The sequence below is a fragment of the Pyrus communis genome, chromosome 14, assembly GCF_963583255.1.
Source record: "Pyrus communis chromosome 14, drPyrComm1.1, whole genome shotgun sequence".
Taxonomy (NCBI): domain Eukaryota; kingdom Viridiplantae; phylum Streptophyta; class Magnoliopsida; order Rosales; family Rosaceae; genus Pyrus; species Pyrus communis.
The window spans coordinates 10203512-10223870 of record NC_084816.1 but is presented as its reverse complement, the minus strand read 5'-3'; the positions used below and the strand labels follow the sequence as shown (position 1 = coordinate 10223870).

Sequence of the window (20359 nt, the reverse complement as noted above, 5' to 3'; positions counted from 1 at the left end):
TCTTGATTTCAGCATGCACATGCTCCTAGATAGGACTGATATAGTTCACAAATCTGCCTGTGGGCCAGGGGAAGAAAGAATAACATAGTACCATCAGGTAACTCCCAATAACAACTAATAAAGCTGTAAAAGAAGAAAACCGAAAGTTCAAAGTTCAAACTCACATCTCAGCACATAAATCAGGTAATGTTACCATATGATTCTTTCCCTTTGGTTTTTTTTTTTTTTTTTTTTTTTTTTCATTTGGTTTTGACAGCATAAACCAAGAATGTTCCCAAAAAATATTTGTTTATGCTTAGTTTTCCCCTTAAATTCCTCATCCCACGTTAAGTTCTAATTCCTAAGTTTTGAACAAAACTACTTGTGAAGCTGAAACCCACCTGTGCAAGTATGTCTCACCTCCGCGAGAGATATAGTCACTAAACACGGTGCATATAACAATGCTACCATCCTTTATCCAGTATAGACAATTTAACCAATCAATGAGAATGGATGCTAATTTATGATACTGCATTCAATGAAATTTACCCCTGTTAATTTACTTTTCTAGTTAGAGATTAACCTTCCTAAAGGACGTGTCGTTTTTTAATTGCCTTATCTCGAGGGATGGACATCATATAACAAGATTACAGGCTGAATGACAATTAGCAAACGACACGCCGGTAAACGGATAGGAAGACGTAAACATGGATGCAAAAACACCAAATTAATAGAAAATGAGGACATTAGGGACCTTCGGAGGAGGTGGCCAGGGCCGGAAGCTTGGATATTAGGCAAGCGGACGCAATTGCATTGTGGAGAGGTTGAAGAGAGCTCAATTCTCGGCGCAACAGCCTTCCAATGCAAATATAAACAAGATTATTACATTCATATACATTTCAAATGTGTATATACACAATATATATACATATGTCAAAGAAAGAAACTACCTTAAGGAAGAGGAGCGACGAGCCATGAAATTGGACGGAATCGAAGGGCATGGCGCTGCTGAAATTCTTGTTCTTGTTGTTGATGTTGCTGCTCGGCAAAACGCGCGCAGAATTGTCGATCTTCCGGCGATCGAAGCTGACATTTTTGTTCTCTGTTCGTCTGTGTGTTTCGTTTCGAAACCCTAAAACCTCTGTAAAACCCCAATTTCAGAGACGAGGAGTGACGGACGCTGAGCTCAATTTCACGTCCTGCTTTGTATTGGGTTGGGCTGGATCAATTCGCATCGTATTTGGGCTGAAGAGATTGTGGGCTTTTAGTTTGAAGTTCTTACAAACGTGTCAAGAAATAATGTGGGTACTTATGGAAATTTCTTGTTTTCGTTTTTTACAAATCGATATTCTAAATTATTCTAATAAGAAGGGGATATTCGAACTTGGGTGAAAGATAATAAAAGGGAGGCATCTCTCATGACCAGCTGACTTATCCCACATATGTGTTGTGGCAATTTATTTATAGAGACACGTGTTACTACCTAGTTTGATATGTTATGTTGCTAAGCTTTGTCTAAACTATTATCCATGCATGAGTGCAAAAATTTACTGAAGTATCTAGTTTACATTTAAATGTATGGGGCAGATTTGTATATAAATGAAGGTAGTTTACTCCGGTGAAAAAACTACGTCTATTCACCTATAACTTGATGATAGCGTTAGTAGAGTAGGGAACTCTCCAAAAAAACCAATTGCCATGTGAGATGCTCATCTATGAAATGATCGTGAATGCCGCACAAGCACATGATTCTCCTATCACGTATCCCACTCTCAAAGCTCTTCTTCTCACTACTGAAAGAAGAATGGTGGAGCCGACTGTTTCGTTGGTTGAAACTACTCCAGTGAATACTTATGTGGCTACAAGAGGACGTGGTGGACGTTCTCAAAAAACTAGACATGGTGTTGGTCGGTCCAATCGTGGCATTCCTGTGAATCAGCAAGGGTATGCTCCCCACAACAATAGTCAACGATAACTGCCGAAGAAAGGTTAGTTTCTAGAACTGGTCGTATAACTTGTCAAATATATGGAAAAGAAGAGCATTCAGCCCTAGACTGCTATCAGCGTATAAATGCAGCCTACAAAGGTTGTATCCCAAGGAAGCGCCTCACCGCTATGGCTTCTTCTTCGATCACACTTAATCGTCAACAAAATGGGTTCTGGTTATTTGATACCAGGGCAAACGCATATATTACTCCTGAACTTCAGAACTTTGTCAATCCCAATGAGTATAATGGTAATGAAAACGTTGGCAGAGTAGGTAATGATATTGGACTCTCTATTGCACATTCTAGTTCAAATACAATTATGACTGATTCTTGCTCCTTTAACTTGAATAATATGTTACACTATCCCTCGGCCTCAAGAAGTTTGATTTCAACCCATAAATTTACCCTTGCCAACCATTGTTATATCCTAATTTTCCTATACTTTTTTCTTGTTAAGGACCTCAAAACCCGGAGGACGCTTTTCCAAGGAAGGTGTGAGAATGGGTTATACCCATTTCCAAATGGTGGTGGATCATCCAAATATCCCTTTTCAACATTTGTAGGCGTTCGAGTGTCTACATAGAAGTGGCATGCTCATCTTGGCCATTCTGCGTCTAAAATAATAAGATTTTTAATTGTAAATAAACAAGTGCCAATTAGTGGAAGCTCTAATGAAAGTTTTGTCATTCGTGTCCGTTAGGCAAGAGTACCAAGTTGCCTTTTAATGTTTTAGAGTTTGTTTCGCAATTTCCTTTAGAACTTTTGCATTTTGATGTTTGGTGTTCACCTATTGTTTCAATTGAAGGATATCGCTATTATTTATTGTTGGTTGATGATTTTTTAAGGTGTTCTCATGCTCATATTCCTTCAAAATATTGGTTTGATGCGTGTCAAACAACAACTTAAATCATAAATAGGCTACCTACTCGAGTTCTTTTCGAATGAGTCACCTTATGAAAAAATGTTTCAAAGAACACCAAAATATGATTTATTAAAAGAGTTTGGGTGTAGATGTTTTCCGTGGCTAAAACCTTATACACAAAATAAACTTGAAGCTAAGTCAAAATCATATGTTTTCTTAGGTTATTCGTTGGATCATCAAGGATACAAATGCTTGGATTTATCCACGATATGAGTTTCTTCATCTCGCAGTGTCCCATTTGATAAGGACTCTTTTCCATTCCAGGATTCTACACCTTCAAAGGAAGGCGTCAACACCACAGGTAGTTCTTCTCAACCTGAACTCTAATTTGTTTTTCCTAGTTTATCTCATCCATATCCTGCAACCACCGAGACCCAAGCTATAGTCTCTCAGTCACATGTGATGTCCTTACTTCCTAACATAAGTAGCCCTGCACAACCTTAGAGACTTCATTGAAAACCATAACGTATCTGAATCCAATCTTATTGTAGGTTTCCCCATTCTACCTAACCTTAGTACCGCTATCCTAAGATTACCAAGTGAGCAAGGATCAGCCCCCGAACCTATCCCTCAACAGCCACCTGCATGTGTTCCCACTCTAGTTCATTCTATGCAAACTCGCCCCAAAACTAGCATACAAAAACCCAATCCAAGTATGCATTGCATGTTGTAACTAATGATAAAAGTGTTGAGCCAACTTGTTTCAGCCAAGCAGTTAAACACCAGGAATAGAGGAGTGATATGGTTCAAGAATTCAATGCATTACAAAGGTGCGGGATGTGGAATCTTGTTCCTTATAAACCCCACATGAACTTGCTTCCAAACAAGTGGGTTTACAAGATTAAATGACACACCGATGGTTCCATCGAAACACATAAGAACGGCTAAGCAAGGCATGGATTACGGTAAAACATTTAGTCCAGTGGTCAAGCAAAGTACCATTCTCCTGGTGCTAAGTCTTGCAGTTTCAAATCGCTGGCCAGTTCATCAACTGGATATCCAAAACACCTTCTTACATGTCTACCTGATGGAGGAAGTCTATATGAAATAGCCTTTTGGTTTTATTGATCAACAATACCCTAATCATGTGTGCAAATTACAATGGAGCTTGTATGGTTTGAAACAAGCACCGCGAGTGTGGTTTAAGCGCTTCTAAGATTTCTTGCTTCATTTGGGATTTCAGGATTCAAAATGTGATTATTCACTATTTGCTTTCAATCAACGAGGTGTGTATTTGATTTTGTTGATTTATGTGGACGATATACCACTTACAGGAAATAACCCACACCAAATGCATCACTTAATCAAGAAGATTAGTACTTTGTTCTCTATGAAAGACTTGGAGCCTCTCCATTATTTTCTGGGCATTGAAGTCTGCTATTTGAAGAATCATATGTATCTTAGTCAAAAAAAAGTATGCATTAAAGCGGACCAAGTTCGTTGATGCAAAACCTATCTCTATGCCAGTTCCTGCAGATCTAAAACTAAGTCTTTATGATGGTGAACCGCATCCTGATACTCATAATTACAAAAGTGTTGTGGGTGCTTTGCAGTACCTCACAATCACACGTCCTGATATTTCTTATGCGGTTAATCAAGTGTGCCAGTTTATGCATGCTCCAAACAATACGCATTGGATGGCTGTGAAACGAATTCTGCAATATGTTAAGTCTCTCTATGATCATGGACTTCTGTACAGACCTGGTAACATGCATCTCAATGCGTTTTCAGACGCTGATTATGCAGGAGATCCTTACACAAGGCATTCAGAAGGAGGCTTCGGTATATACTTGGGTTCGAACCTAGTTTCGTAAAGCTCCAAGAAATAGAAAATAGTCTCGCGCTCAAGCACAAAGGCTGAATATAGGCAGTTGGCCTATACTGCAGCTGAGCTTTCATGGTTGCGTTCTTTGTTTTGTGATATGTAGCTCCCTCTTCTTCTTCCACATATATGATGTGATAACATTTCGTCAATAGCCTTGGCCTCTAATCTTGTGTTTCATTCACGAACCAAACACTTGGAGGTTGACTATCATTATGTCCGAGATAAATTGGTTCTTGGTGAGCTTTCTGTTAATTTTATCTATTCACATGATCAAGTTGCAGATTTATTCACGAAAGGTATATCATCATCAAGGTTTAAGCTTTCGATTTCCAAGCTTCTAGTTATTTCTCATCCTATCAGCTTGTGAGGTGATGTTAGACAAAGTCCTCGGTCTGTTAGAATCAAATCTGTTTGAATCTTTTATTCTCTTTGTAATTCTTATCTCTAAACAGTTTGTTAGGCATAAGACTTTGTCAATATTCTTAAGCACTCTGATTATATATTTAAATTTCAAACCTTCCATGTAAATAGAGGTTTGAAACCCTATATGTAATCTTCAGTATATTATGAATACATGCAACCCAAGCTTGACGGGGTATGCAATTGACTGTGAAAAACCTAGCTACATATTTTACAACATTTAGAGTTCTTAGTTTGTACAACAATTCCCCATCTGTGCTATGTGCAATGCAGGATGACAGACAGCTAAAACAACTCTTTCTTGTTTGGCTTTAGCGTCTAGTTCATTTATGAGAGACTCCCAGGCCTTCTCAGACTGATCCCACACATGTCCCATGACTGTGTCCTCTAATCCATTTAGCCATCCAGCCTGAAGAAGCAGAATATTACCTTCATCCTGCAAAAAAAAAAAAAAAAAAAAAATCAAAAATAATCGATTGGCGAAGTTAACAAGGGCCACTCTTAACGAAGTTTTTTTAGTACAAAGTTAAAAGACTAGCTTGTTTCCCTACCCTCGTGGACTTTATTGCATTAACCAAGAATGAAAGAAGAGATGAAAACATTTATGTTTGATGCTATATGTTGTTCTATCGAAAAATGAAGCCGGAATTGAAGAATGACAAAGTGTGATTCTTTCTTGGAATCTAAGCAAGAGAGAAAGATTATGAACATCAAGTTTAGATGTCTCACCTTAGATGAGCATTGAACGGTGCAAGGCCGGCTCTGAGGGAAACCGGGTAAGGCGGGCCCCCAAATTTTTTTATATAATCTACAAATAATATAAAAATATCAGAAGTAAAAAGCTTCATAGTTGTGTTGTTAGCGTAGTGGAAGTTTGCCATCTGTTTTTCCTTGAGGGGTTTAAGTTCGATACTTGCAGTTGCGTCTTATAGCATTAGTTTCTTTTTTATTTTTTAAAATTGAAATTAATAGCCTAATCAAGGAGTTGATGACAAATAGCCATCATCCTAGTCCAAATGTATATAGACGCATTAGTTTCTTTTGCCTTCCTCTTCAACATATAAAGTAACAAAACCTAAGTCCCTTTGCAATCCTCTTTTTCCTTTTACTTTCCGATTTCTCCATTTTTATTGAATGTTTAAATCAACTCTCACATGTTCTTGAAGATTGTAATTTGAGGTAACCAAAACTATGTTTTTTTTTTCAATAATTTATTATTCAACTAGATGATTCTAATATCTTGGCCTCGTTTGGTGGGTTGCATAATGAAGCGGATAAGATTAATAATACGAACCCGATCATTTGGTGTCCTCTTGTATTAAATAGTTGCTGAATTAATTTAGTCAGTTTGCTTATTTAGTAGGGTATACACCTGCATAACAAAGCCTTCCAAAAGGAGTGGATTATTAGTTTGGTTCCCTTCCCTCTCTCTTGCACTTCGTTCTCCATGACACCTGATTGAGCGCCAACACCTGCGTGTACAAAATTCGATTGGAGACGACGGGGAGTCCCTAGGACCATGACTCGAGTTCTTAGGGAGATAAAGCTTCGGACTTTTTGGGGGTAGACTTCTTGGGCCCGCATTTTTTCTCCTTAACGACGGTGGGGATTTGGGGGAGGGAGGTGGAGATTGCTGTCAGAGTTACAGAGAGCTTGAGGAAATCAAAATTGGATTTGTGGGTTTTATCGTTTTCATCATCGTCATCGACGGGTGAAATGTGAAAGGAGGAGACAACGGATGGAGGGAGGGGTTTTGGCTGGGTTTTGGTGAGGGGTATTGGTTTGGGGTATAGGGATAGGGAAGAAGATGAGCCTAAAAGGCAATGGGAGTCCATAGAGCTTCTCTCTCTTTATCTCTCGCTTCTACATTTGATTAAGCAAAGGTTTTGTGGACGAAAGGTGTGACTCCATTTTTCAGCTTCTTCTCTTTCAGGTTTTTGTGAGGGTGTTGGGGGTGCGACGAAGAGATCTGGGGAAGACAAGACTGAAGAGATTAATTTAATTTTTTTTAATTTTATTTTAAGTTTGATTTAAATAAAGGAAGATTTTTTTTGTTTTTTTTTTTTTGAACCCAATAAAGGAAGATTTTGTTCTTTTTTAATTTGACCCATTTGGTGGTCGTGAATGTGTAAAAAAAAAAAAAAAAAAAAATTCCATTTTTTTCCATTAATCATCAATTTTTATCTTAAAAGTAATAATACTATGAATTCCTCCTATCCGGTATAGTATCAAACACAGTATAAATAATACGGTCGTTAGTCCGATACTGCACCAAATGTCAGACAAATTTAGTCAGTACTATCCAATGACTATTTATCCTATCCGACTGAAATAGTCAATACAATCCGAGCTGCTAAACGAAGCCTTAGTGTAATGTTGATTTTAAAAAGAACCATGGCATTGTTGAACTTATTATATTCATCAATCAAGTTTAGTTGTTATTTACTCTATCAATCAAAGTTTTATTGTTATTTACTCTCTTTATCATATATCGTTGACTGTAAATTCTTGGTACATTTGAGTCCAAAAATGTGAGACGTGTATTATTTAAGTAATCTTTGTATATATGTCTTCTTTGATATTAATTTTTAAAGATATTTGATGTAAAACTAGACTTTTTCATGTATTTAGAGAATTCTTTTTTATACATAATCACTATACATAAGACTGAGGGTCAGATAATTTTAGGGCCCCACTTCAAAGACCCGTCTAGGGCCCCTAAATTCTCAGGGCCGGCCCTAGAAGGATGTCTTCAACATCAAGGTTCTCCATCTCTTTTATCTCCAAGTCACGTGGCAAACAATCAACATCCAAGCAATCTACAACTTCTTGCACCTACAATTGCTTTAGCATATAATTAACTAGGGAGCAAAATTTATAACTCTTTTAATAAGAGGATTTAGATCACCAATTCTTCCCCAATCCCCTCCTAAAAGGAATTAATAGAAATTTTAGTCTCGTCGAATAAGGAAGAAAAAAAGAGAGGGAATACAGTATTCTACAAACTGACTTGAGAACATCTAGGATGAACTTACTTTGGAGATGGCAATTGCTGTTTCAACACAAGCTTTCTTTGGACTACTGCTAACTATAGAACTCACTTCCAAATCCAAAAGTAGCGCCACAGTTTTTTGGGACCGTAATGTGTCTGCGAAAAGTGCATCAAATTCCGATCATATGACAGTGATATATGAAATTGTGAAAATAAAATAAACAGTTGGTGGAGTACCTTCATAACCCCAAACATGTCCATTGGTTGATCGTTGGTCGAAGGAAAACCGGTCTGTTTAACATCGGAGGTGATAATTCAGAAACATATATGAGGAATATAAAGCTTGGTGGTTTCTCTTGACAGTCCAACCTTGAATTTATACTCAACCAAACCAACAAAAGAAGTGAGAATATATCAACAAAAAAATCACACAGCACTTTCAAATGTTCTCCTCATACCTCTATGTCGCTCTGTGTGGATCCATGACAAACAAGTATAATCCCTTACCTGTTTTCCTTCCTCATGAACTTCCACCAGCAACTGGTGAGCTTGGGGTCTACATTAACATTGCAATATCATTTAGAGGACAACATATCCACTTACACAACCTACATAACAATAAAAGCTTCATGAACTACGCGAATAAATTTAAACAACAGAAAGAGAGACAGAGAGGGAGATGTTTGTTGTCTTCATACTTATAGCTCATACCAGCAGCATAGGTAATTACCATGATGGCGAATGTAATCAACATCCTTTTTCATCAGTAAAGATGCCCAATACCTGGTACAGTCGATTGAGGCAAATATACGGTGATCCACCCTCAACTCATGGGATGAAATCCAACACACTTACACCACAATTGCTCTGAACTAAAACCCTAAAGTACTATGTTCCCAATCCTGATTTTTCGAATGGAAAATTTTAAAAAGTGAGGGTGGTTGTGTAGCTTGTTGCTTCACAAGAGAGCCCAACATATGGAATTCCACAATTTGGAAGGTTGTGTTTCGTTTTAGGAATTCGAACTCCAAATTGCGCTTTCTAATATCGTGCTAAGGTTTTCTTTGAGTTACTAATTTTTCAAAACCTTACAATTTAAAATGTGGCATGACAATTATGCATATTCAAATGGGCTGAAACAAGATGGCTTATTTGGCTCCGACTACTCTCGAACTAGTACGGAATCTATTTTCTTAAAGCCTGACATAACAATTCAATTGGATATTGCTCCAAATACTCCGTTTTCCTCAGGTTTTCTTTGGGGATTATTTTCCTAACAATTCAATTGTTTCTCGGGCATTACATAAGCTACAAAACTAATCAAAAATGCAGCAAGTCAAATGCAACGCCCCGACCCGAAAATTTTTATTTCGGAAAATAATTGCGATGATAGGCCAAATTAAAATCTTATTTATTTAACTACCATAATTTATATTTCTTTATCTAAATTTATTAATCACTCACAAAATCTATAACCAAAATTTAATTACCAAAACATAAGATTTAATTTTACAATTAATCACCAAATTTATTTTCTTAATTCAAATTCCCAACAAAGGATTAATCTCAATTATTTAAGGCTGCATCTAACCCTGTTAGATTGCCTATGTACCCTTGATGCGGGATCAAGCCTTTCGTAGTTCACCTTGCATTTTCAATCCATTTCCAAGGACATTCAAGTAACCGAAATAACCAACATTGGGTTTAATAATCGAAACACATTAATTGAATACCAAATTCATATTTAGAAGATCAAAATTTGCACAAAATGTCAGCATCGGCCCACTGGCCACATGCCACCGTGGGTGGCGGTTAGCCGCCCCTACTATCCGGAAAATTTAACTATTTCCCAAAATTACCAAATTTTGTAGGAATGTACAACTAAAGGAGAGGAACATTTTTCATACCTGGACCGAACCCTAGTTCGAACGAGAAGTGCTCGGATTTTCCTCGAACCAGTCGGAACCCTAGAATTTGGATGTCCTCGATTCGTCGAAATCGTAGCTCCGCCACCCCCAAACTTGTTTGGGCTTTGATCCAAGCCTTAAGGGGAGTTGAACAAAGGTGGTGGTCAATGGTAGTACATGCAGAAATGGCGGAATTGTTGTCGACACCCATGAACTGTCAGGGTGTTTTCCACTAAAATAAAACCAAAATCCTTCTAATTTTTGGTGGAAATGGAAGGAGGGGCTAGATGATGATTAGGAGTGGTGGATTGGTCCAAATCATCAGAAAAAATGGTGGAAAGCCACGGAAAGCCGCCGAAATAGTGGGTCGAGTCGCACGATTTGGGTGAGGGATCCATGATTCAATGTCTCCTTCTTCTCTCCCTTCCCCTCATTTCTTCCTTCCTCATTGGTCCACCCTCTCCCTCCTTCTCTTTCCCGCAATCTTCTCTTCCTCACAGCCACACACGTGGCATCATCCCATTGCTCCAGATTTTCTAGAGCCTTTCAATTTAATGGTAAAATGCCTATTTTGCCCTCCACTTCAATCGTTAATAACTTCTTCGTTATAATTCCGTTTCACAAACGGTTTTTGCCCACACGCTCATGAGATCGAACTCCATCCAAGTATGCCAAGAAAAATGATAAAATATGCGAGGATAAAATACGTCCTCATAAATTATAAAAATTCCTGGAAATAAAACTTTAAAATTTCTCAATTAAATTTTCATAACTATAAATCGATTTATTTTCGATTTTCTTCACATATTCATAATTAAGAATACCTAATTCATGTATTTAAATTTTCAGGGTATTAAACCGAACCTGGAGCATCATTGATGAGTATCAGGTGGGAAGTCTCGGCCTGAGCCTCACCTTTCTTGGTGAGCACGGAAAAATTGGAGCTCCCCTAGATCCTACCCTACTCGTTCCACATGCTCTGCCCGTGCCTCACCAACACCAGCCTTTTTGCCCCCGTCACTGCCGAGAATGGCATCGACGCGTAGAGCTCGGAGCTCAACTCCCTCTCCTCGGAGGACTTGGGCGCCTCCTGCACGGCCAAACCGGCTAAAGAGCATCGGATCCTGAAAGGGAGGCTACCAGTGCTAGGGTGCACCCTTGTAGAGTTTGGGGTCAGAAAGACAAAAATGACGGCGAAGCTTGTGCTGTGGACGAGAAAGGGAGTGGGAGTGAGTGAGATCATAATCTAGCATTTGGATTTGGAAGTGTTTGTTTCTTGTGATTTGGTTGTTTGGCGCTTAAGAGTTGGAAAAATCAATTGGAGGAGTTTTTGTTTGGTTACCGTTGCTTCTGTGGGCCAGGGAGATGAGGGAGAAGCTAAGGGGACTTCCTTGATACTTCGGATTATCAGTTACTCCAGTTGCTTTAACCGTTACATTTTTGTTTTAAAATATAAAAAATAAAATTCAAGGGTTAAAAAATCCAAAAATACAGCGGTGCATCTAAAATTTTGTGGGAAGCTAATACCACGTGGCACTCTCAAAGTTATATTGCTTCATGTTCAAGGGTGCATTTTTGCATGTTTGTAAGCATCACCACAATTCATTATCGTTGGATGAGTGATTTGATCGTTTTCCTGCACAAATATTTTTCTTTGCCAACGTGGTTTGAACTTGCACCGAAATGCAAAGGCACAACTTTCCATAACTGTGGAAAAAACCACCTACTTCCGGCACAAATTTTAAAATTTAAACTTGTCAAACCAATTAATATGATGGTAATGCTCGTCACCAATTAAGGGTTGCGAACCAAAACGTTCCATATGCTCCCATGTTCAATGAGGTGCTATGGGCAAAAGAAATAACAGGCTATATTTTGAATGGTTCATGTCCAAGAGAGAGCATCAGGATGAAATAAAAAGGCAGCCGTCGGGCCTTGAAAAGTGAGCTCTTAACTAAACAGCGTATTAAAATGATTCGTTTACCAGAATGTAACTGTTGGTATCACAGTAACACCCAAGTTTTTCCCATATCAACGAAGGTGCATTGACTGGGATATGGCTGATATGAATTCTTCAAATTGACTTGACGCAATCCCTATGCAAATATAACTCCCAAAACTGCTCAAATCAAATGTATAAAGTCCCAAAACTGTTGGACCATAAATTCAAAAACTTACATATAGACCATCTTGTTATAAACGTTTTACAACAGACCTGGGACTCGACGAACATGATTTAGATCCGACACTACAAATTCATGAGAAGGAAAACGGGATCCAAAACTTCAATCCACACAGAAACAATCGTCTTGCTACTTGTTGAAACTGTGGATGCAAAAGAGACGGATAAAACCATGACTGCTGAAACAATAAATTTACTCCTCCATGGCAACTTGTTTCTCGAGATGCGGTTGGGAAACCTTGACGAGTGATGGCTCTTGCTGTTGCGCAATCGGAGATATGACCAAGTGGAGGCTATGGTCAATCTCTTTCCTTTTCTCATTTTGCTCTTTGACATTCTTGCCCTTCATCCTGCATAAGTTTTTAACAAGTTTCGTAAGATGAAGAAAACCAAAAACAGGTTTGACTGTTTTCTACATAAGGTTAAAATGGAACAGGAGGAATGTACCTATTCTTGTGGTGTCTGGCCTCTCTCTCGATTCTGACTTTATCGATCTTCTTAATTGCCTTCAGAGTGTCTTCTGTAAGACTCCTGTCATATCTCTCCGGCCTATTTCGTTTTCTCTCAAACTCAAAGGTTGAGTCCTGCAGATAGAAAGAAAAGAGTAACATAACTAACAGGATATTACCCAAGCAATTAAACGATATTTACTAAAATGTCTGTAACAATAATAGGATTAAGAGAGATCAAAGTTAGTTTACCTGCGTCATGTCCTTTCCACGCAACCGCCTATAGGCCTTAGTCCACTTCACCTTTCGCGGATTCCTCTTCATCTTAAAGTTCTTGTGGCATTTGGATCTGCAGAATCGAAAAATCTAGAAGAGGAATGGTGTCAGGTTATCCGGTCACACATAATATAGCCTCAGCAGCAACGTGAGTGGTATCAGAAACCATCATCCGTTTCACAGTGAAAGCATAAGATGCTAAGAAAATGCAAACTATTTCTGGAGTAAATCTGAACTAAAAGATCAAAAAATTAACCCGACTTGGGGACCTCAGTCCAAAACAAAACCCCAAACTGAGTGCCAAATAAATTGACTCATCGTAGCGTCAACCCCGAATGGAATTAATATAAATAGCATCCTTGACATAACCATGTAAACTAAAACTAATCTAAGCTGACTTAACCAACAGTAAATCAGGCACTGTTTGATTATAGGAATGGAAAACCATATAGGTTCAGCTGTTCAGGACTAAATGAGTAACATTTTCAAACTTAAGGCTCACGAGTGCATCTGTATGGCTGTCATAGTCCATGATGAGATTACTACAATTAGAATACAACTACTTTTGTGCTTTAGTAGAGAGTAGATAACAACTTTACCTTTGCATCGTTGCGAACAAACTGAATCCCATGTCCAGGGTATACGGTAGAGGAACAAAACCAGCACTTTTCCAACCTCATTGTTCCCTTAGATCATATAGTCCTACTTTCTGGGAAAAAAATTAAGTACACCATCATTAAGAATTCACAACCAACCACATCAATTATTATAAAAGTACATGGAACCCCTTTATTCGTCTATCCAAATCCATCCATGAATAACGACCTAAATGATTGCAATGATTTTGCCGAGCAGTATCACATATACTCTCCATCCACATTAATCTAGCAGGCATTAGATCGATTTGATATATCAAAAGAGCAATACATTCTCAAATCTCAATGTTAGCTCTAATATTATTCTTCTAAAGTCCCACTGCTACGAAAAAGTTAACGAATGGAAACCAGCAACATAGTGGACAAAAAATAAAATCTCAACTGCGCCACCGGAAACAGGAACAGGTAGAGCAATACAATGCGATACAGTGATTCAGGAAAACTCAAAAATTCAGATACACGTATGGCATAGATAAGTCAAGCAGAAATATTACTTACAAATTTTAGCCAACAATATTCAAATTCACAGGAAAAAACTGAATCAATATTAATTTGGGCATTATTCTAAATCAGATAATTCAATTCGTAGCCAGTTTTCAATTTTTCCCCAGAAGAATATGAGGGGGCAAGAAAAAAGCAAAATTTTCAACATGAATTTGAACATACATTTAGCCTATCAACCAATATCAAGCAGTGAATGACATTTCCAACAGCACAAACACGAAAGCAAAACATAGCGAAATTTATAAGTGACATCAAAGAATCGATTGAGATTACCTAATGAGAGAGAGGGAGAGAACTCACCGACTGAGAAGAGAGAGAGAGAGAGAGAGAGAGAGAGAGAGAGAGAGAGAGAGAGACGAGGGTGGGAGAGGGTGAAGCGCCTGCAAGAGGCGTCGCAGGAGACGAGAGGTGGTGGGTAACACGAGAGATGAATCGAGTTTGGGGTTTTAGTAAGAGTTGGGCTGGGAAATTAGGGTTTACATGACAACTGAAAAAATCTTGACCTTTTTTTAGGGGAACCAAATTTTTTCAAACTAAATTTGTAAATCAAATGATATGATTGTTGATGATTGAATTATTAATATGTTTATTTTCTATTTGTACCACATCATTTGATCAAAAAAATTGTAAATCAAATTATACGATTGTTGATGATTGAATTATTAATATACTTATTTTCTATTTGTACCACATTATTTGATTTAAAATTTGATCTCTTTAGACCAACTCTAATGGTGGGCTAAAAGCCAAATTACCCCCTAAAATTCTCCTCCAAACCCACTCCAACCCAAGGGGAAATTTTGAGTTAAATGCTAAATGTTAAACCAATGCCAAATTCTCCCCGAAATTTAGCCCAGAAATCGAGGTGGACTCTACCCAATATTTATCGGAATTTAAATTTTTTTAGATTAAAATGTTCATAAAATTAATTTACGATAGTCTACATATTTATTTTTTTTTTAAAATTTAATTTAACAAAAAAATAGCCTAAGTTCATTCTTTAATAATCTCAAGCTAAAATTTTAGGCTAAAACGGTTGGAGCAGAAAAGCTATTTCTGGGCTAAAAGCTAAATTTTCCGAGCTAAAAAATTTGGTTTTTAGCCCAACCATTAGAGATGGTCTAAGACCATCTACTAAACCTGGGCTATTTGGCCAACCTGAGCATTGGTTTAGCATTTAGCATTTAGCATTTAGCCCAAAATTTCCCATTGGGTTGGAGTAGATTTAGAGGGAAATTTTGTGGGGTAATTTGGCTTTTAACCCACCATTGAAGTTGGTCTTAACATTATCCTCCTTTAAAATAGAGCACTTATTTTAATAGTCAGGCCTTTATCGTAAGTCAGAAAAAAAAAGTGATCGGGAAATTAATATATTGAATGTACGTAGAAATCACATTTACACGGTAAATTAGAAAATTTGAGTGTGATACTTATATGTTGAACTTGTCACATCTCGGCCTGGGGCGGATCACTTCTCGGGCCCACTCCACCATCGTAGCACGATATCGTCGGCTTTGGGCTTACCATTCCCTCACGATTTTGTTTTCACACTAATGTAGCAATAGTGTTATAGATAACAAAATCAGGTTACCTGATTCCTATGTGTATATGTATCACACTCACTCAAACTATTATGGAATGCGTAATGACACGCCTCGACTCAAAATGTCCACCTGGACTTCGAATCGAGCTGTGCTGGCCGACACCAGAATGGTGATGTAGCCATAAAGTGTAATGATGTGGAAAATGTGAATAAATTTAAACCTAAAAGTGCCTAAATATAAAAGTGCGCTTGTGAGCTGGAATGAATTCATTTCACACGTGATGTCAAAGCATAAGTAAAGTACAGTAAAGTATGATGAGAATCATACCATCAAAGGTAACCATCTATACCAAGATTTGCCAAAAATTCTCGTCGACACGAAAACTCAGCTACTAAACCTAGAGGGACGAAAAATAAGGGTGAGTGGGTCTAAAAATAAAGTTTTATAAAAACCTTTTTCAAAACTTTATAACCCCTCACTGTAAAACAAGTATAGTTTCCAAAATATACATACTACGTATAGTATGAAAATACTTACCATAGCCTGCAATATCTCAAGACTTCAATACATCACAAAATTCGTAGATAAGCATATAACTTCTAGAAATCCCAATATCTCACAGAAATAAATATATCACATCGAGTGTTCATCGGCACATGCTGACACACGAGTTCATGGAGAGGTATTCTGACATGAACAGAACTCGGTGTAATAATGATTTACACTCTATTACTACAATCACGTAAAGACTAGCGTTATACGCATCACATACAAGTCCTAATTGCCTATAGCAATCTAGGATATGACTGGCACCTACAATGGATCCAAAGTGAGCGTATGGTGCGAAGTGAACATACACGTGAAAGATTGGCCTTAGCCCGGGGGAGTACTAACACCGATACAGCAATGATGAGCAGATAACGTAAATAAAATCATACAGTGGTAAATTGATAATTCACGTCACCGTGATATTATTCATGGCCATAAATATAATTAAGGTATCAATAATAATACGCATAATTGTGCATCTCGTAGGACGTAGCATAACTTCATAATTTCTATCATTGCGCTAATAAACGTCACACTAATCTAGACGTACTATAGAAAAATCTTTAAGAAATGTATAAATAGAAACTAACAATTATACATATATTATATAAAAGAAAAGACTCACTCACATGCAAGGTTCTAAAAAACACTAGGTGCTAGTCGGGCGACACGCTGGCGCCTAGTGCCTAGGCGGCTAGGCAGGGTCTAGGCGGCCTAGGTGGATTTAGGTAAATTTCTTGTATATCTTATAAATAAGTGCATATTGACACTTACAAAAAATTATACTTGTATGAAATTCATGGATAAGATAATAAAAGAATGATAAAATACAAAAAAATTATTTAACAAATCCAAAATTTAAAAACACATTAAACATATATGTCATATAACTTAAGACATTTTGAAAGATTATATGTAATTTTTTTTAAAAAAAAAAGTAAAAATCTCACGTAGTGGGTTGGGTGGTTCATAATAAAGAGAAAATTTTGATGACAATATGGGTGGTTCATAATAATTTGCAAAATATTTTTAGAGATCATATTAATTTATGTTGAATTTAAAGAGAAATAAAGGTGTCAAATATGTGGATGTGGAAAAGGCACACTAGGATGCATAAAGATGGGACTCTGCACCAATACTTATTGTTAATGACATTCAGCCTAATACCCCATCAGTTTTTATGAGCTAGGACTGATAGCCTATGGCTTTTTACAAAAAGCAAGTAATTTAATGCTAGGTGTCCAAATTTGATTGGAGAGAAACTAAGAAAAAAAATTAAATAAGAATAACATGTAGAGTGGTCACGTGGTGTGAAAGGAAGAAAGAGAAAGTAATCATCTTCATCTTTCCTCTTCGCCAAACCGAGAACCAGAAGAAACCCAGAAAAGTGATCTGCATTCTTGAAAACATAACAAAACCGAAATTCCTAGACCACCTAGGCCACTCAACGACCCACCTAGGCAGCCTAAGGGCCGCCTAGGCCGTCTCGGCGGCCGCTTAATCCCTATCCTGATTTTGAGTTAATCCCCACGGCCGCCTAGGCCAATTTTTAGAGCACTGCTCACAGGTACATGCGATGTCACATCCGTTCAAGCTAGGAAGCCGGAGTCTCCGATAGTAATTGCACTTAAGTAGAATATTAGGACCCATTAGTAAAACTCAACTAAAACGATTAAATTTGGAAAAACGGAGTGCAGATTTGGAACTAGAATGTCAAGATACGCTAAGAAGGGTCCTCCTGCAAATTTTGTAAAAAGTCAACCAAAAGTTAATGGTCAACCCTAAAAAGCCAACTGAGACGCCCCAATGGTTATCTATGTTAAAACTTTAGAATTTCACTAAATAGATATCAAAAATGGACTCGAGACGTCGAAATTAGCCTATGAGGGTTTCCAAGAAAATTTTGAAAAAAGTCAACTAACAGTCAACAGTTAACTTTAATGAAATATTCCATTCTCAGATGGAATATTCCAAATCTGAAATGGATCCAGGTCGTATCCAGGTTTGGGCTAAGTCGGATCTGGGTTAGGGTTAACGAGTCATGGGTCTGGGCCCTTTTTTTTTTTTTTTGAAACAAGTCGACCCAATCCCCGTCGAGGGTCCGGTCATTGGTTTCTGAGATGGTTGGTTGGGATAGCTTCTCAAGCTCAAATCTCAACCATAACTCACCATTTAACTACCAAAATGAAGCTAGGAGGGTAGGGATTTGAATTATCCCATTTTTGTTCTCAGTTGTGGACAGAAAGTGGCCGAAAAAGGCCTGCAATCCACGAGTCCTTCTCTGGAAAGCTGGGAAATAGTTTTTCCAAACTATTTCTGTCATAAAACCTACCCAAAATCACTTATCACACTTAGATTTACACTGAGCAACTAGAGATATTCATCCCAAGGTATTTCCGACTCACCTTCATCGGAAATTTACGACATCTCATCGCCGCTTGTGGTGGATGCATCACGATTTGATTACATCTGTGCAGTGAACGCAGGGAGAAAAAAGAAGGCCTCGAGGTTTGAGATAAAGAGAAGAGGGAGAACTGGTGAAGGTTAGGTGGTCGCTGGCCTCGGTGGCGGTGGTTTCAGTCTCACGACGTGGGTTCGACGGAGAGAAGGAGAGTTAGAGTGAGAGAGAGAACCAGAAGAGATGAGAGAATGAGTGAGTTTGAGGGAAGAAAGGGCCGAGAGAGACAATGTGAGGTGGCAGTAAGGAATAGGTCCCAAAGGTCTAAAAGGGGACACGGGAGCAAGGGAAGAGTGAGGTGTGGGCCCCACGTGGCTCACAAAATAAGACACAAAATATCTCTAAATATGAAATTACCAAATCGCCCTTCACGTTTCGTAGTTCCGTAAAATCTTCATCGTGGCTCCAAATTCATTTCCTCTTACGCCTACGCATTCGTATTGTCGAGTACTTCAAGAATACGGTAAAATAGTGGCTCGTACACCTCACAAAATAACAGTCAACAAAAGTCAACAATCTCACCTCTAGGGTATTTTTGTCAATTCATTCTTTTAAAATTAATAAAATCGTAAAAGTAGGGACGGGTTGTCACACGTAAGGTGGAGATTCCAACCTAAAAACTGTTATTTATAAATGAGGAGAAATCCTATAAAACATTGTATAAGTTACAAGACAAACTTGAGCCAATGTTTTCTCTTAAATCTTTTATCATAAATATTTTTAATTTTTTTTATATTACTATACAATAGGTCATATTTGTCACGCCACAATGGTCAACAAAAGTTAACCTTCTAGCTTTTAAAGGCATTCTAGTCCTTTTACAGAATTTAAAATATTCTAATTTCAGGAACGACCAATGACAAAGGTCCATGTGGAATTGGGTGAAAAGAGAATTGATTCATTGGATTTCCAAAGAACAAAAATTTTAGGAGAGAAAATGGTGATCGGAAGAAGAGGGTGATGTCGTCAACGACAACATCATAGTCCCTTTATTCTCTTCGACAAACCTAAACTCATCCTGCAGGCACTTCGCCTGACATTGTCGAAGGCCACAATCACCCTTCACTATATTTTCATCGTTCTGTGATCACTCTTTTCAATTCCGATCCCATGACACCATTTACTATTTTGATCTACCTATCGTTGATTGATAGTTCAATAATTTATCTATAGACCCATTTTATTTTATGGTATAGTTAAAATATAAACTCATTTTAGCGCATTGTAAGACTAAATACACCCCCACTTTCTTAGTGTAATAATATCGTTTGTTTAAAAAAAAAAAAAAAATATATATATATATATATATATATATATATATATAAACTTATGTTAAAAGTTGTTTGTCAATAGTTTCTCTATAGACCCATTTTACTCCACCCGTCCTTTTGTTTGTCAAAATAAAATATTGTTTCCCGCCATTTAGTACTACGATCTAGTGATATTCCTCTTCACTTGTAAGTGAAAGGTCTTAGGTTCGATTCTCGTCAAGGCAAATTTAAATCACATTATTATTAGCTCATTATGAGGCTATACCCACCTTATTCTTCTTAGTTTCACTTTGAAGCTCTAAATATGTTATAAGTTGACACAAGTCATAGAATGGCTAAAAAAACATATATTAGAGTTACTACCTTGACGAATAAACGAAACGACAATGGCTAAAAAATCTCAATAGAGCAAGAAAGTTCTTGGCGATAGACTAATG

At 37.6% G+C, this 20359-nt stretch overlaps 2 protein-coding genes and 1 pseudogene across 3 annotated transcripts; 1 reads left to right on the top strand and 2 right to left on the bottom strand.

Moving 5' to 3' along the window:
- The first annotated feature begins 4349 nt into the window (after positions 1 to 4349).
- LOC137714352 (uncharacterized mitochondrial protein AtMg00810-like) lies at positions 4350 to 4703 on the top strand. The gene has a single exon (XM_068453589.1). The coding sequence runs from the start codon at positions 4350 to 4352 to the stop codon at positions 4701 to 4703; it is 354 nt and encodes a 117-aa protein (XP_068309690.1).
- Positions 4704 to 5363: 660 nt separating this feature from the next.
- On the bottom strand, positions 5364 to 11151 carry LOC137714351 (2-carboxy-D-arabinitol-1-phosphatase-like; annotated as a pseudogene).
- Positions 11152 to 12153: 1002 nt separating this feature from the next.
- LOC137715869 (probable ribosome biogenesis protein RLP24) lies at positions 12154 to 14546 on the bottom strand. 2 transcript variants are annotated; one of them, XM_068455221.1, is made up of 5 exons: positions 14401 to 14546; positions 13540 to 13649; positions 12917 to 13030; positions 12663 to 12799; positions 12154 to 12565 (listed from the first exon to the last, which is right to left on the bottom strand). In XM_068455221.1, exons 2-5 carry the CDS (start codon positions 13618 to 13620, stop codon positions 12409 to 12411), a joined length of 489 nt encoding a protein of 162 aa, XP_068311322.1. In that variant the 5' UTR covers positions 13621 to 13649; positions 14401 to 14546; the 3' UTR covers positions 12154 to 12408. The 2 variants fall into 2 exon arrangements, with proteins under 2 accessions (XP_068311322.1, XP_068311323.1); XM_068455222.1 differs by having other exon boundaries at positions 14374 to 14544.
- Positions 14547 to 20359: the final 5813 nt, after the last annotated feature.

Excerpts from the sequence above, each read along its gene's own strand:
- LOC137714352 (XM_068453589.1), top strand. The coding sequence starts at position 4,350 with ATGCCAGTTCCTGCAGATCTAAAACTAAGTCTTTATGATGGTGAACCG.
- LOC137715869 (XM_068455221.1), bottom strand. The coding sequence starts at position 13,620 with ATGAGGTTGGAAAAGTGCTGGTTTTGTTCCTCTACCGTATACCCTGGA. Across the intron at positions 12,800-12,916 it reads GTGGAAAGGACATGACGCAG|GACTCAACCTTTGAGTTTGA; the intron begins GTAAACTAACTT and ends TTCTATCTGCAG. Across the intron at positions 12,566-12,662 it reads GCCAGACACCACAAGAATAG|GATGAAGGGCAAGAATGTCA; the intron begins GTACATTCCTCC and ends AAACTTATGCAG.